Below are 16882 nucleotides of genomic sequence, written 5' to 3' on the forward strand. Positions count from 1 at the left end.
TATATATTTCAATCTCTCAAGCTATAAAGTAATTCTGTTTTACAAACCACTGATGACACTATCACAATCATCTAATTCAATTTTAAAATTATCGCTCATTGAAATAATCTTATCAATCAGAGGAATACAGTAATTAGCAAAATGGAAATGAAAAAAGAATAAGATTCCTGATAGACTATATTTAATGGAAACAACAATAAAGGCTTACTATACAGTTCCTATCATGGTGTAGGCATCTGTTCTCATTATGGTTATCAGCATTACTCTCAACATTGTCATCTGTTTCATAAGAGCTTTTAGCAAAAACATGATACTAAATAAGGGATAGAGTGCCACACCTTCCTGAGTTTTTTAAAATCCATTTTGAACACTTTACTGTGTCCACGAAATGTATAAGTTACTGTGTTAAGTGGTATGAGGAATGGAAAGATAAGTCCAATACGCTTGCTCTCCAAAAGGCGGCTCTAGTTCAGGGCTTCTCAGCCTTGCAAGTACTCACATTTAGGGCTGGGTAGGCTCCATGAGGGGCATGTCTCTTGGACATAATAGCATGCTGCATAGCATCCCTAGTCCGCCCACACGTCAGTAGTACTGTCTCTTCCCATACCAGCTCTTGCTACCCCAGTGTGACAACCAAAAACATATCCAGACATTGCCAAATGTTTCCTTGAGGTCAAAATGACTCCTGATTAAGAAACACTGTCTGTCTGGAGCAATCACGCCTGGTATAAGTGCTGAACTTGCTAGGCTGACAGTTAATCGAGGGCATCACATGCTTCAGCTGAGATCAGTAAGCACTGGATTCACACATCTAAGTATCTCTGGTGTACTGTTGCTTCAGGAATGTGTAATTTTGTTAGTAAATTCCAAAGATTAGAAAAAGCTTAATTATGCCTCCAAAAGCAATAACAAGAACACATATCAGGTCAAAATAGATTAACAAAGGGGGTTATAGGAGGGAAGGAAAAGCAGTTTACCTATGAGGGCTGTTGGTTTTATTTTTTGAACAATGGTTTCTAGGTTCTTCATTTCTTCATGTTCATGGGCAAATTCTTCTTTCTCTTCTGTTAGGGCAGCTCGTCCCTAAGTTAAGCAAATAGGAAGAAATAATAAATCTGTTAAACATATGTGAGCCAAAGAAATTGCATATTAACATATTTCATGTTAACATATTACCAGTATTTATGCTTCACATTTTTATGTATTATGTGTTACAGCTGCTCTCTAAAGTCTCTTCTCTAATTACTGGAGTATTATATCATTTAATCTTTCAGCAAATATTTGTCTCAGACAATATTCTAGGCAATGGGAACATAAGAGAGAACAAAAATAAACTCTTTCCCTTACTTGTTTCAATTTTTAAAAATCCTAATTTTACAGGCATTGGTGAGAAACTGGTATTAACAAATGGCAATGCTAGATGTTATCCAAATATAGTTTACTATATATTACTTGTGTTTATTAAACACTATTTGTGTTAAAATTAGAATGTAGGTTGTCTTTAGCTATAGCACTACCATTGTACCAATATACCACCAAGAATGAAACTTGATACCTTATTTATATCAGTTTGATTTTCTGAATAAGCACTAGCATTATATATTTTTATTTCTAATGTTCTGGCCATAAATGTCTATGCCTTATCTAAGCAATATGTCATTAAAATAGTCTAGCTGCAACTTTTTAGGATTTTAACTATGTAATAAATCCCTACATAATGTTACATGATACTTTATAATTTACACATTGTTTTTACATCTTTCTTTCAACACCCTCAACAATTCTGAGTATAGAAAATATAAATAGAGTCATTTCAAATGAGGAAACAGAGGCTCCAAAATGTTAAACCACTTGCCAAGGTAGATACTGGAACTCACTCTATCCAATAATACAACACAGTATAGCCCTGGAGAAAAAGATTTACAAATGTTCTACTTCAGATTGCTTGGAAACTGTTAATCCTGAAGACGGTACAATTTTCTTGCTTTAAAGGTTATTATTTCATTTGTTTTTGAAAGCAATACATGTGAATTATAGATAATTGGAAACTTAATGAACCTCTCTGTACTTGTTTCCTCATTAGTAAAATAAGAATTTCTACCTCATCAAGTAAAGATTAAATTAAATGATACATCTAAAGCACTTAGCATGATGCCTGGTTTTTAACAGTTTAATGTTAGTTTTTGCAATTAAAATTATTGTGAAAAGAAAAAAATGGTAAGTCAAGCACTTATAATTTTGGTATGCTTTCTTGTAGTCTGATGTGAAGTGCTATTTCTGTATCATTGTTTTTGATTAGGAACATGTCAGTAGAAGAAACAGCTTCCTACAAAAGGAATTCACCATTAGTCATTTCTACGTTCTAAAAAGTTACTTATCATCTTACCTTTTCTTCCGTATACATCAAAATATACTACTTCTGAGACTATGAAAAATACTCTTACTTATATTTAATTCATTCGAATCTAAGTTGAAACTTACTGCTTCATAATCACTTTGAGGGAACACTCTAATCTCTAGTAACATTAAGTTGAATATCGTTAGTTCATTTTCTTGTTCATGTTTATCAAAGCCATTCATAAGAATCATATAAATTCAATTTCCAGTTGTTGGGAGCCTGCTGACCTAAAGGGAGCTGGAGTTTTTGGAATACATCTGTTTACTCTGCATAGGGAGTTCCGGGACATTAGAAGTTCTGCAAACAGAACTTCTTCCCAGAATTGACTCCTGTTGTCTGAGGATGTACTGGCTTCTGCGCATGTTCCCTTCTAACCAGGAAAACTTGTTTTCAACAGTAATTTATTAATCTGTATAAGCAAAAACACAATTGTGTGCTATTTTCTTGTTCCTTTGTTCATATCTTCAATAAAAGCTTGGGCTGGGAGAGTGAAAGGCAGAGCTGCTTTCGATGGCACGCTCCCCAGCCTCCCCTCATTGCAACTTCATTTAGACTCTGAGTCTTCCTTAATGGCAGAGAACTTCATCGGTTGTCCTGATTGCAGCAGCACTTTCATAAGAAAGCATTAAATTGTTCACTAAATCTATCATCATAACCTTTTTTGAATGAGTCATAGGTCTAACAACATATAATTGTTGTAAACCTAGACTGGATTTTGAATAATAGTAAATAATCTCAATATTTCATCTCATGTATATATAAGGCAATATTTTTATCAGTAAAATTACCTTCTATTAATATAAAAGTCTATGAAAATAGTGAAATCTTTACAATTCTCACTAAATTCCTGGGGACTAACTGGTTCCCCCATCCTTACCTCTTAGTTTCATAGCTGGATAATTTATTTCATTTACATTTCAATGAGAGATTAACAAGCCATCACCATAGCATTTAAAACATGGCCACAAGTGAGAAGACAAAGAGGTATTTGGGGCCCCACAGAATTCCACCCATCCCCAAGTATGCTGAAAATTCAGACTTTGACATTAGTGAAGTGGAAGATAAACAGTTGGCCCTGATTCTTCATCATCACTGTCCTATGTCAATACTCTTTGCAATGTAACTTTACAGTTTCTTCCACAAAAGGCAGAATACATTTTCCTATCCCTTTTCTTTGGATATAACCATGGGCATTGCTTTGGTAAATAAAATGTGAGCTGAAATGAGGGTGCCAGTAACAAGCTTGGTCCTTAAGAGGAATCAGTAGTTCTGTTTGCTGTCTTGGACCTTTGCTGTTGCTTTAAAAGTATTTAACCTGCATAGCCTGCTGGTCCAGGGATACGGAAAGCCTTGAGAAACAGATCTAGACTGACCCAACCTGTGTCTCAGTCATGTAGTCAACACCATATCTACCCCATTTTACCTCAGGTGTGTGAGAAACAATTGTTGCTGTATATCACTGAGATTTGTGACTTTTAACAAAACAACATTAGCTGACAAATACAGGGAGTTATGTTAATTTTGATTATATAGTCCATTCCTTTAATTCACTGTTGTTCCCATCTGTTGCTTTGGGAATAAGAGACTCTTTTTCCTGAAGTGATTTATTGAAAGCAAGCTTTTGCATTCCATCTGCTACCTCATTGTCCTTATTCTTACTTAGTTATTTGGTTAAAAAAAAAAAAAGTGATCCTGCATTAGTAGAAAGAAAAAAAACTGGTTATGAATGCAAATAAAAATATGGAAATATTTGGCTGCTATTGTATTTACCTGACTAAATTATTTCTTTTTTTTTTTTTTTTTTTATAGAGGCATGTTTTTTTTTTTTTTTTATTTATTTGTTTGTTTGTTTGTTTTGTTTATACATGCACTGGGTACAGTCAGAAGCGCAGGAGGGTGAGAGAATTCACCAGAGCCAGAGCAGGGAGCAGAGCAGGCAGAAGGACTGAAGTACACTGCTGAGGGGAGCAGCGGGCGGCAGGAGAGGTCTGCGCGCCATGCGGGACCCTCCTCCGGTGGCCGGGGAGCAGCCGGGGATCGAACCGGCACCGCAGAGGCCGCGGGCAGCTTCGCAACCCAGCGCTCAACTGCTGCGCCACCGGGGAGGCCCACTAAATTATTTCTTAACTATTTCTGCAGTGAGCATAAAAGCTGAAATTCATGACTATTTTCATACTTAAAAAAATATTGAAATTTCTAGAACATTCACTAAGTAAACTAGCAGCTTGGGGAAAGATATTTTCTGAAATACTTTCCATTTCCAGTATTCTAGAAGAATACAACATAATTTTGTGGCTTTTTAGTCCTTCCTAGAAATGCATATATTCCATTGCAGCTATAAGAGCAAGAAACTATACAAATACCTACCTAAGGTCCTACATGGCAATTAGTACAGAATTACAAATTGCTTCTTGCATTACTTTCTGTACTCTTGAGGCTAAAGGCTAAACTATATGCCCCAGACTCTTGCACCTAGGTTTTCCCTTTAAATCTGGCACTCATCCACCTGATGTACTTTCACATGGTCCTGAAGGAGACATGTGTCTTATAAAGTGGTGGCTATATGGATCTTCTGAAAGCTTATGGTGGGTTTTTCCACACCCCCCCTCCAAGGCAGGCATGTTAGTCTCTAGCATCTAGTTCACATCTAACAGGTGGTGGGATCTACCATTTTTGACAACTTTCCTGTTTGTGGCTGAGCTATTCATTCTTGAGTCAGCAGCAACTGCAGATCCTTTACTAATGCACAACATTATAACTCATCATCTATATACTCTACATTATGATCACCACCAAAAATTTAGTTTCCAACCACCACCACCATAGTGTTATCCCCCTTTACATATTTACCAACTTGACCCAAACCCCCAAGTTCCATCCTCTCCGGTAACTTTCAACCAGTGTACTGAATTTAAGATTTTGTTTTTGTTTTGTCTTGTTTGTTCATTTGCATTGTTTCTTTATATTGCACATAGAATGAAATCATATGGTATTTCTCTTTCTCCATCTGATTTATTTCACTCAGTATAATCCTCTCAGTGACCACCCACATTGTTGTGAAAAGCAAGATTCCATCTCTCATTTAGGGCTGAAGAGTTCTCGATTACATATATATCTACTACATCTTTATCCACATTTTCTTTATCTAATCATCTATCAGTGGGCACTTAAGCTATACCCATGTCTTGGCTATTATAAATAAAGCTGCAATGACCACAGGTGTGCACATATTTTTTCTAATTATCATCTTCACCGTCTTAAGATAAATACCCAGAAGTGGAATAGGTGGATTATATGGCATTAATAGTAATGAGTTTTTGAGGAATCTCCTGTTTTGTGGTGGTCTCAACCTATCTTGCTTTCAGTGTTTTATTAATGCATTCCAGCATCATGTTTTTTCCTTTAATAATAGCAAAATGTTATAATTAGTCTTTTCCTGTGGTTTATTTGAAACAGAAAGAAAAAACCCTAAACTAAGTGAAAAAATTGTAAGAGAAAAGAATACTTAGTAAGTTTTTAGGATTACTATGGTATAATAACAGAAAATACTAAAAGTAGTTTTTAGAGGAAAATATGTCACCAATTTGCTTATTTAAAAAAAATGTGTGGGCTCACCAAAAGTAAGATTCCACACAATCCATGGCAAAATAGCATAAAATGGAACTAGAAGCTCACAGTGAATGCCTGCTGAAAGCATCTGCGTGTTCCCAGCCTGTGGAAAAAACCAGTTCTTGACCATTCAACTACTAACAAATAACACGGGAATGAACATATATCCAAACTGCCTCTGGAATATGGTTTAAAATAAATTTACATATGACCTCCATTAAAAACATAAATCTGTTCATTTTCATTAGAATGCCAAGCCAAGAAGTAGTGTCCCAAAAGAGAAAATTTGGGGGCATAAAAATTTTAGAGATGATTTTAGTACAGTGAGATAACCAAATTCAACCTGGTATGATATGAACAGAATAGCTAACAATAGCATGTAAGTAAGAGCATCTGTTTACATTGAATGTGGACCTACAAACTTATAATGCGAAATGAAATGTTAAGATGTAGAATACTTAAAAATAAGAGAGACATAATCTTCACTTTCTTAATGCAATAATGCAAAATATTTTCTGGAGTGCAGTGTCCCAGATTATCCAAAACAGCAAAATTTTCAAAATTTAGATGTATTTTACAATGTCATGCTCCCAACTGTTGATATTTTACTGTCAATATATCATTAGTTTGTGATTAATTTTGTTGACTAGGAACATGAATAAACAATTAGCAGCAAAATGCCCTCTAATAACCAACAGCAAATAAATTTACTTGAAAACTTTTAATGATATTTAGAAAAGTAAAAAATAGCAGCCCAGTTAGACAGAAATATCAGAGAGAGAGAGAGAAGCTTTCCAAGTAACTAGAATGATTAGCCAGTGTTGAGAATCAATGCACCAAATGATTAATCAGATCTCTGCCAAATACATTTTTAAAAGCATATGTTTTTTAAAAAGTATAAAATGATGAGTTCTAAAGAAGGAAAGCTGTAGAATAATGTGTATTAACAATCACAGATTTCTATTGGTTTTTTTTGACTGACAACTTGAGATAAATTGAAAAATATCTAATGTGGGTTAGGCCCCCTACATTTCCTGGAATAAGAAGCAAGTCAGAAAGAAGACAGCTAAACACTGTATGCAAGGAAAAGATATATGCGTCTATCATATAATTCTTACTTTATTAATCACAGTAACAACATTGGCAGTTTCTGAAGCCAGAATGTGAACAGAAGACATCCATCTAATCAGAAACATAAAATACCCAGTCTCATATCTTAAGATTTGATTCTTGGTGGTTATATAGGAATGCTGAGAGAACAGTGAAAGAAGCCAGAATTATGAAATGAAATATTAGCATTACTGAAAGGCTCTACTTGCCAAAAATGAAAGAATTGAAAGACAAAAATAAAGACCTCCTAAGAATTTTTTATACCATTTTAAAAGTTGACATGATGATCTGGTTTCTATTTTAAAACTATGGGAATGTGACCTCTATAGCTGGTAGTATCACAGCAACTGCCTTTACCTTTGAACTTTTTTGTATTAATGGCTCATTTCCTCCTTTATTCAAAATACGATTTGAGCTCAATCTACTTTATGCCAGCTGTTTCAGTTTGATATGGATATAGAAAATTTCTTTTCCTTTCATTCTCCCTTCTTGGGAGAGAAATTTTTTTGGAATATCATTATTTTTCTAATGTCCCCTCCTTACTTATTTTTTACTGATTCTACAGGATAAAAGATAGATAACAACAGTGAATCACAGCAGGTCCTTGAATTCTGGTGCATCACACCACATCAGTCAGATATTCTTTTTCCTCATCAGTGCTATAACCAAAAGATGCTGATCTAAATGATATCAAGAATCTGTCATTTAACTTAAAGTCACAGTTTCTAAAAACCTATTGACAACTTAAGTGGAATTTGCTGTACTACCTTTTTCAAAAGCACATACCTTCTGGTGGGGTTGAGGAAAATAAATGGCAAAGCATGTCAAGATATGGGATTAGAATTCCATGACTAGGATAGGTATAAAAAATTAATTATAGATTGTCACTGGGAAGTACATATTCCTTCCTACCCACAGGCACTAGAAGAACTCTTCCCACAAGTGCCTGCCTTGAATGCATATCAGCTTGGACAACTGCCCAAAATGTTTTTCTGGCCTGTTTTTGTTGTCATGTCATTAGTTTATCAGAAATCTGGCCCCTCTTTGGATTTGTATGCAGCGCCTTTCAAGAGCCATCAATAAAAAATTCATGACAATACTTGCAATGCAGGTATGTGTGTTTGTTAAACAGCTAGGAGCTATGTTCACCATCTCAGGACAAGTAAAAAAAAAGATATGAAATGATGTGACAAAAGTATTTTCCATGTTAGAACATAACTAGAGGTGAAACATGGTCATCATTTAAGATAAGTAGGGGTTAACTCTGTCAATATTTAATTGTATTGTTAAAAATTGATATCCATAATTCTCTGACTGCCTAATAGGTTTGTGTATATAATCTTTCAATGGCTCTTTTTTAATACCTATATAAACAATCTTCAGATGCTATGTGAAATGAAAGAGGAAGAAAAATTCCAAACCAATACTTTTCACCAAGTTTCAAACTAGGAGTTGGAAGTTATTATTTTCTTTTAACTACAATGTGTGAAAGGTATTAACCACCATTCTTAAAGTGGCGTTAGCATAATTGACTGAAATTCTGAAAATAACACAGGGGAAAGGAAAAACTACTCTCTGCAGCCTGGCATTTCAAGTCCTAACTCTAAAAGATTAAACTCTCAGAAAGGAAATAAATATATTGCCAAAACTACCTTTTAACGTAAGAATTACCTTCATATACCATATCTTTCTAGAGAGAGAAAACATTTAACTGTGAAGCCAAGAAAATGAAAGTAAAATAATAGAAAACAAAATTATTTAAAATGGAGCAAATAACACTAAAATCCAAACAGTATTCAAAACAGTTTACATTCTTATTCTGGGATTGCTTAAGTCTCTCCTTTTGGTACGTATTAATAATCTACATTTTATTTTGAGCTTTATATTTTAGTATTAATTTGATCTATTAATAAAAGCCAAAATGCATCTAAGAAATAGATTAAATCTGGATTGCTTTCTTTTGTGGCTTCTTGTCCTCCTGAAAATGTTCCAAGTTACTGTGAAATGCAAATACCAGCCACACTGGCAAAGTTCCTTTTCATCTGTTCTCTACTGTTTTTATTATCTCTCTAATTTTCTTTTAAACCTGTTTTACCTCATTTATATTAAATTGTGTTAACATTAGTTGGCTAAATGTTTTTTTTTTTTTTAATTCTTTTTTTTTTTTAAGATTTATTTATTTATTTATTTATACAGTCAGAAGCGTGGGAGGGCGAGAGAATTCACCAGTGCCAGAGCGGGGAGAAGAACAGGCAGAAGGACCGAAATACATGCTGAGGGGAGCAGTAGGCAGCAGGAGAGGTCTGCGCGCCACGTGGGACCCTCGCCGGTGGGGGATCAAACCAGCGCTGCAGAGGCTGTGGGCAGCCTCACAGCCCAGCGCTCAACCACTGAGCCACCAGGGGAGGCCCAGTTGGCTAAATAGTTTTTTCTTATTACAAAATACTAAAATACTATCAGTACTTATTATATACCATATAATTGATTTCAACTTTACTAATATTGATAAATTATTTTAAATATTGATATTTAAAGCATAAACTTATTCCACTGCACATATGAATATGAGATATGATGAAAAATATAGTGATGCTGAAAATGAAAAGTGGAAACAGAAAACATGTAATAATAAATATCTTGCCTGATGATGATATAACTACACAATTGAGCTGACCTTGCAGTTTACTTTTCAGTTCTTGGTTTTAAGGCTCTAAGGAGGGAAGGAGCTTGACTAATAAAACATCTGTATTAAAATTCTGATTTACTTCTATATTATAAATAATTACTTGGCAAGTTAATAAAATTAATAAAATGATTATGATTGTTTCTCAGGAGAAGTTGTAAAAGTACAAAGAACAAAAGTTAACAAAAATCATATAAATTTGAAAGCTATTAGTTTTTCTAAGATTTCCTGTTTCTGCAACCAAATTCAATGCAATAAATTTCACTATTTAAAATCCACTGAAGAAAAAGTAATTAATTGGAATTCCATGTATTCTTTCAATATTAAAAAGTGCACAAACTACTAAATATACAGCAACCTCTTAAAACATAACAATTTATTTTGGCAAGCAAAATACATACAATTGTTTATTTTGGCAAGTAAAAGTCTTGAAATAAGAATCACTGAGTGATTAGGTTTAAGCAAGAAATACCCAGTCATCTTAAAGATACTGTAATCCATGGAATCTGAGTCTCAGTTCAGTAAGTCTATGTTACAATTATTTCAGATGCTAAACGCTATATGATTTTATGAAGATCTCACATGTCACTAAAAACCACAAAAGAAAACCACAACCATAGAATTTCACTTTTTTTAGATTCCTAAATGTTTAACACCCTTAAGTAGAGCAAAATTTATATAGATTTTTCCATGGCTCCAAGTACTTACCTGCTGATGATCCCCAAATCTTTATCTACAACCCAGATCATATCCTAAGTGTCAGTCCAGTATCTCCAACTACCAACGGGACATCTCTATCTGTGTCTGCACAGCTATGTTAAACATGCTAAGTCCAAAACTATTCTCAATATCTTTCCCTTAAACTTGTGCAGTCTTTATTTTGTTTTTTCTTTTTCACATTAGTGGTCACATGACTTACCTAGACACCCAAGGAACCTTGCTAATTCCTTTCTCATTAAAACTCCTGTCTCCACACTTAACGGGTTTCGAAGTTATTAATCAGTTAATAACTTTGCCAATCCTATTTCCAAAATATCTACTGAATCAAACTTCTTTTACTTATCCACATGGTCACTGCTTTATTTCACATTCCAATTAATTTTATTAATTTATCAATTAATTTTTATTTATTTATTTTATTTGTGCTCTACTTAGGGGTGATCTACATTTAGGAAACTAAAGAATGAAATTCTATGGTTGTGGTTTTCTTTTGTGATTTCCAATGACATTTTTATGTGAAATCTTCAACTTTGTAACTATCAATAATTTACTTTTTCTCACTGTTGCCTCATTTCAATCCACCCTCCACCATGCCATCAGAGTGACAAAAGGTAAACCTCCTCTTGTATAAATTTCTTCAACTGTTCATTTTCAGGATTTAGAAGTGTCTTTATCACCTTTCATTTCCTCCTTTTAAATGTAATCCTTAAAAATCTCTTATACCAAAATATTTTCTTCTGCAAATGCTTTTCTTTTAACTAGAAGGCCATTCATTAGCTAAATCATTTGTTTAGAAAACATTTAGTATCAATTATGTACTGGACAAAGTAGGACTTTGAAGGCATGAAGATCCTTAGCTTCAATCAAGATGTCATAATGAACTTACCACTATTTCTCTATTTAAGCTTGCGATACAAGAAGTTCAAGATGTCTGTAGAGACTCCAGATAAACTCCTAACTCATCTTTTCAAACTTACTTGAAGAGACATGTTGTCTAGGCTGCTTCCTGAGCATTTCCATTATTCTCTTTAGTACAACTTGGAGATTATCTCCAGTGTGTTCCTGGCATTAAGAATATATTTCCTGCTATGAGTGAGACTCATAGCAGGAATCTAGAAAACTTAAATAAGGGACCAGGAAAATGAATAACTATAAGAAAGTGAAAATCAAAATCAACAAAAACTATGAACCAGAGACACTTTTAGGGGGTGGGGGTGGGAGGGGAGGGATTGGGGTCAGAATGGGGGGGCTGCAATTGTATGGGGAATATAACAATAAAATTTATTTAAAAAAAAAAAAAAAAAAAAAAAAAAAGAATATATTTCCATAACATTTTCATAAAGAATTGTAATTCTTGGCTTCCTTGGGATTTCCCACCCTGCTGGGAGCCTCGTGAGATTAAGGTCTTTATTGTATTCCTGGAATCTAATATCACAACTGATCTATAGGCAATTTGATTAAGTAAGTATTCTTATTTGGTGACCAAAATATTTGTCAAATAGCCACCAGTGCACAACTTTTTATAATTATGCTGACACTTCAAAGCAATAACAATGTTTTAAGCCAAGAAATTCAAAACTATATTTTATATATTACAAACAATTATAATGCAAGTTAATAAAATTTATAAAATGATTAGTATTTGATACTCATGAGACATAGTGTTTCACTTAATAAATAGTTACTCATTTGCTATAAAAAGTCATACATATCCTCATTTTAGGCAAAAATGGTCTATTAACTTTAAAAAATAAGTGCTTTCTAGCTTTAAAGAAACATGATCGCAAAGGATAATTTGGAATATGCAAAAAGACACTAAAATGATTTTAAAGTAGTATCTATTTTATGTATTTCCTTTGATGACTTTTAGATACAACTTAGTTTGAGCAAAATATATATCACATATATACAATTACATCTCAAATCATTATAGAAAATTATATAATATTTATATATTATAATTTACATAAAAAAAATATATTTAATGTATTATATACATTAGTTTAGCTACTGAATGGCCTTCTATATCATTGTGTGTGTGTGTGTGTGTAAAAAACTTGGTGCTTTGCTTGCTTTTTTTTAACCTAACATTATATTAGCAAATCCTTTCATGTTACTTACAGTCTCTTGAAAACAATTTTAAGCCTATAAACTGTAGTCCTAAGGCTATTCTACAATTAATTTCACAATTATCCTTTAGATAAGCATATCACTATTAGAATTAATACTATAAAATGCATCACAATTGCAAATAATACTGTGATAACACTCTCGTATATGAAATATTGTTCACATCTCTATCTCTGTAGAATAGATTTTTAGAATGCAAACTATTCCTCAGAATAATAAACTTTTAAAGGTTCCGGATATATTTGAGTCTTCCAGAAAGTTTGTACTTATTCACATTTGTTTCTATACTAAATTCCCAAAGACATTACATATTTCTGGTTATTTTAAAATCCTGTTAATGTAGAAAAGGGGTTGTCTGTGTCTTTTTTTCTAGCAGTTTAAGGGTGACTAATGTGTATAGGTGGTAGAAGTAGTAATACTTCATTATTGTGTAGCAACATGGTCACATACCTACTCTTATTTAATTCTCACAACAACTCTGTGAAGTAGATACTATTGTCTCTATTAAAGGGATGAAATGGACCTCAAGTTAACATTAAAACAGCCTGCTTATTAAAGCCCTTCTCAGGAGTACCCATTCAAAGCTTCAAGAATTTAGCTGAGAGAAATAGCAAGTTAAAGTCTAACTACTTCATTTTTTTTCCTTCTAGATAGTATGCAATTTGACAGGTAGCTCTTAATGAAAGGTATTATACTTAGGTGTTTCATGAACATCAGTGTCAAATTGGATTGCTCAGAAACTAAACTAATTTCAGTGGACTAATAAACCAGAGTTGGAAGGAACCTATTCACATCAAAGGCAGATTGTATAGCTGAGCCAGAGTTTTCTCGCTTATTGAGAAGAGTATCAGCACTATGGTCATTCATGTACAATGGCTATTCTTTAACACAGTGCTGAGGAATGAGGGTAATAGTAGTCTTTAAGATGGACATCCAGAATTGCATATTGATTTTTATTCTGTTTAAAAGTTACAAATTCTTGGGCCTGCCTGGTTGCACAAGGGGTTAAATCTCAGCACTATGAAGCTATCTGCAGCCTCTGCAGCACAAGTATCCCCAATCAGCGAGCTGACCCACATGGCACAGCAGACTTCTCCTGTCTCATCCGCTGGTCCCCTCAGCAGTGAATTTTAGTCAATCTCCCTGTTCTGCTTCCCACTCTGTCTCTGATGAATCCTCTCACCCCCTGCACCTCTGGTCTACCCTCTTGTATGCATAAATAAAAAGATTTTTTAAAAAGTTACAAATTCTTACCTTAACTATAAGTCCTTTTGAGTCAACCAACCATATCTTTTTTCTGGCTTTCTCCTTTGTTAAGCCTTCTTTTACCATGGCCATAACAAGCAGGTTTGCAATACCTAAGGCAGCCTGAGACAGACGTTAAGAAAATAAAGATGTTTAGTGATTCCATAATAATAACAGGAGTTACATTTCACCCCATTTTGTCTTTTCTAAAATAAGAAAATATAAAATGGTTCTGTCTACTAATCTTGGGAGTAAAGTATTTTTATCATATTTGGATGGAGTTAAGTAACAATTACTCATCTTATTATGACAGAACCCCTATTATGTGGCTTGCTATTTAGCTATAAGTCACATTCTTGATTGTTGGTATAAATAGTCTTGTTACTACAATTAATATTGGTTTCAACAAGAAAATACTTAATTTAAAATAATAAACTGGTCAATCATGTTTATTGGACTGTATTGTTTATTGTGATGTTCCTCTATTGAATTTGAAGACTGAAACCTGGTCATTTGTGTGAGAACTGGACCAATTAGGCAACAGAATAAAATTGACCAAAAAAATTGTGTTCCCAAGCATTTATTTACTTGGACAAAGAAAGTACTGTGAAATATTTTGTTAGATGAAAGGAGGCAACTTCTCTGGCATTTGACATATTTTTGTGATAATTTGTTAAATTTCCAAAATCTTTTCAGGGACAAACAGTAGCATTTGTAATCATTCAGCCATGAACACCCTACTAAATGTCAAGAACAGGTCTGTGCAATGCATTGCAATTCTTCAGAAATTCAAAGAAGAAATTTACTAATGTACAGCCTGTAACAATCTATAGAAATAAAATACTCAAATGTAACTTAACCCAGATTTTTTATTCTGATGTGAAAATGATTTTGTGAGTTACATTCTGAGTACTTTCACATTTGTTTCTTAGCTTTAAAGTTCTAGTTCCATGTGTTTTGTTTAATTTTAAGAAGTAACTTCAACACAATTTCTACCAATATAATACATGTATTCATAATCACATTAAATTTGAAAATTTAACACTTCTTAAAATATTAACAGCCACAAAGTATTTCTCTTTTTATTATATTCTATAATTCTAAATAGATTTAGGTACTTTTTTGGTAAAATACTCAAGCTGAATTGAAATTTTAATTTCTATTTTAGAGGTGGATTATTATTACTGAAGTAGAATCTTCTTTCAAATGATTACTGTATAGAAAAGGATAACAAAACAGCCTAATTTTGTGTTACTACCTTTTCCTTCTAAAAATTTTAAATGTTTTGGCTCTTTTTAATATGAACGGGATGCAATATAAGTATATGAAAAAGTATAATCTAATTTGAGAAAATGACAGAAAGCAGAATATTGGTTGCCTGGGGATATCAGGAGTTGGGGCCAAGAGAAATTACAAATGGATATAAGGAAACTTTGTGGGTAAGGGATATGTTCATATTCTTCATTGTGGTGATGATTTCTAGGTTCCACATATACCATCAAACTTACCAAATTGTATATTTTAAATATATACATTTTACTTTGTCCATTACACTTCAATAAATTTGTTACAAAATAGAAAAATAAAAAATTAAAGTCAGCATTAGATATAATAACTTAAGTGTTTTTAGATACAAGACTACATTATAAACATTTTTGTTACTGTAGAGGCACCATAAACAATACATGACAAAGACCTATGGCAATATTTGATAATCTTACAAATTTAAAAAGGAAAACGTATACCTCTGTATTAATGTTGCCTATGAAAAATTAATATACATCAATACTCAATGTGGGTATTTCAATACAGCCTATAATTGCAATAAGCTAAAAATCTGAAAGAAAACATCAAACTTGGAATTAATGAATACTTAAAATGAATTCTAGTTTCATTAGTTTAGGAGAACATTATTATATAAATTAAATACCTCTCCAGCTCCTTGGAATAGTATTGTTTGATCAGACAGTTTATTCTTGGTTATTCGAAGCGCTGCAAGGACACCCGCAACAGCGACAGATGCTGTTCCTGAAACAAATAATAAGCACCCTTGAGTTCTCCTCCAACAGAGCCTGTCAAATTCTGAAGCTCAACTTTTTATATCTTGAAATCATTATATAAGATCATATAGCAGGCTAACTGGGACAGAAAGGGACCTGTAATTGCCTGATTCCATACTTGTTTATGATGTGAGATTCTCAGGTTACTGATAGCAATATTTTAGAATGTGACTCACTACTACTGTCCTTAAAAACTTTCCAAAAGTATTATTTTGGTAATACAATGAATGAGTGTGAGGTTTGGATTATGTGAATTACAGTTCAATCTGATTACCAGCTGAATTAATGAAGATAAGCTGTTTTATATATCAGTTTTCTAGTGTGTAATATAGTTGTACTATCTACTATAGAAGAGTACTAAGTACTATTAGATTCTTTCACCCTGGGGCTCTGAAGTCTATTACTGATCCCTTCCATGTAAAGTAGTATGCACACAGTAAGTGCTTGTTAATAATAGTGCTTGTAGTAGTGATATTTTGTTACATTTGGAATTTAATGCTTTAATTTTCAATACGAAAAATTAACAATGTTAATAGCAATTAAGATCTGATTTTATTGCATTCTTTAATGTCTTCCTACTTATGATAATCACTGGTTGATTACAATGTTGCTAGACAAAATTAGGATAAAACTTAATTAGGATAAAAACTGAGTTTTCCTCCTTATGCCAATGGCCATAGAAACATCACCAGTTCTAATTTTATTACTTTACAAATAAACTTTCACAGATCACAGAGCAGTTCTTTTGCTTTGATCATAATTACATACTTCAACTTCTGGCTCATGTCTTATATAAAACTTTGCAACTGCTGCAGTACTTCCCAGCTGTATCTACATTTTACTACTCAAAAGTTACATTCTACCTACAATGATTCCTAAGCTTCTCAGTTACCTAGTAAACTTTAAACACTCTCATTTGGCTAAAAC

At 33.2% G+C, this 16882-nt stretch overlaps 1 protein-coding gene across 2 annotated transcripts in view; it reads right to left on the reverse strand.

Moving 5' to 3' along the window:
* The window catches only part of ME1 (malic enzyme 1), a 133099-nt gene that overhangs the window by 8359 nt on the left and 107858 nt on the right, over positions 1–16882 (reverse strand). For both annotated transcript variants that reach the window (XM_037520026.2, XM_037520027.2), the window contains exons 8-10: positions 15826–15923; positions 13905–14018; positions 978–1083 (exon numbers count right to left, since the gene is read on the reverse strand). In XM_037520026.2, the coding sequence (XP_037375923.1) occupies positions 978–1083; positions 13905–14018; positions 15826–15923 (318 nt within the window). The remainder of the gene's footprint in view (positions 1–977; positions 1084–13904; positions 14019–15825; positions 15924–16882) is intronic.

Source organism: Talpa occidentalis, unplaced genomic scaffold (genome assembly GCF_014898055.3).
Source record: "Talpa occidentalis isolate TD23 unplaced genomic scaffold, MPIMG_talOcc4v2.1 talOcc4.2, whole genome shotgun sequence".
Lineage (NCBI taxonomy): Eukaryota > Metazoa > Chordata > Mammalia > Eulipotyphla > Talpidae > Talpa > Talpa occidentalis.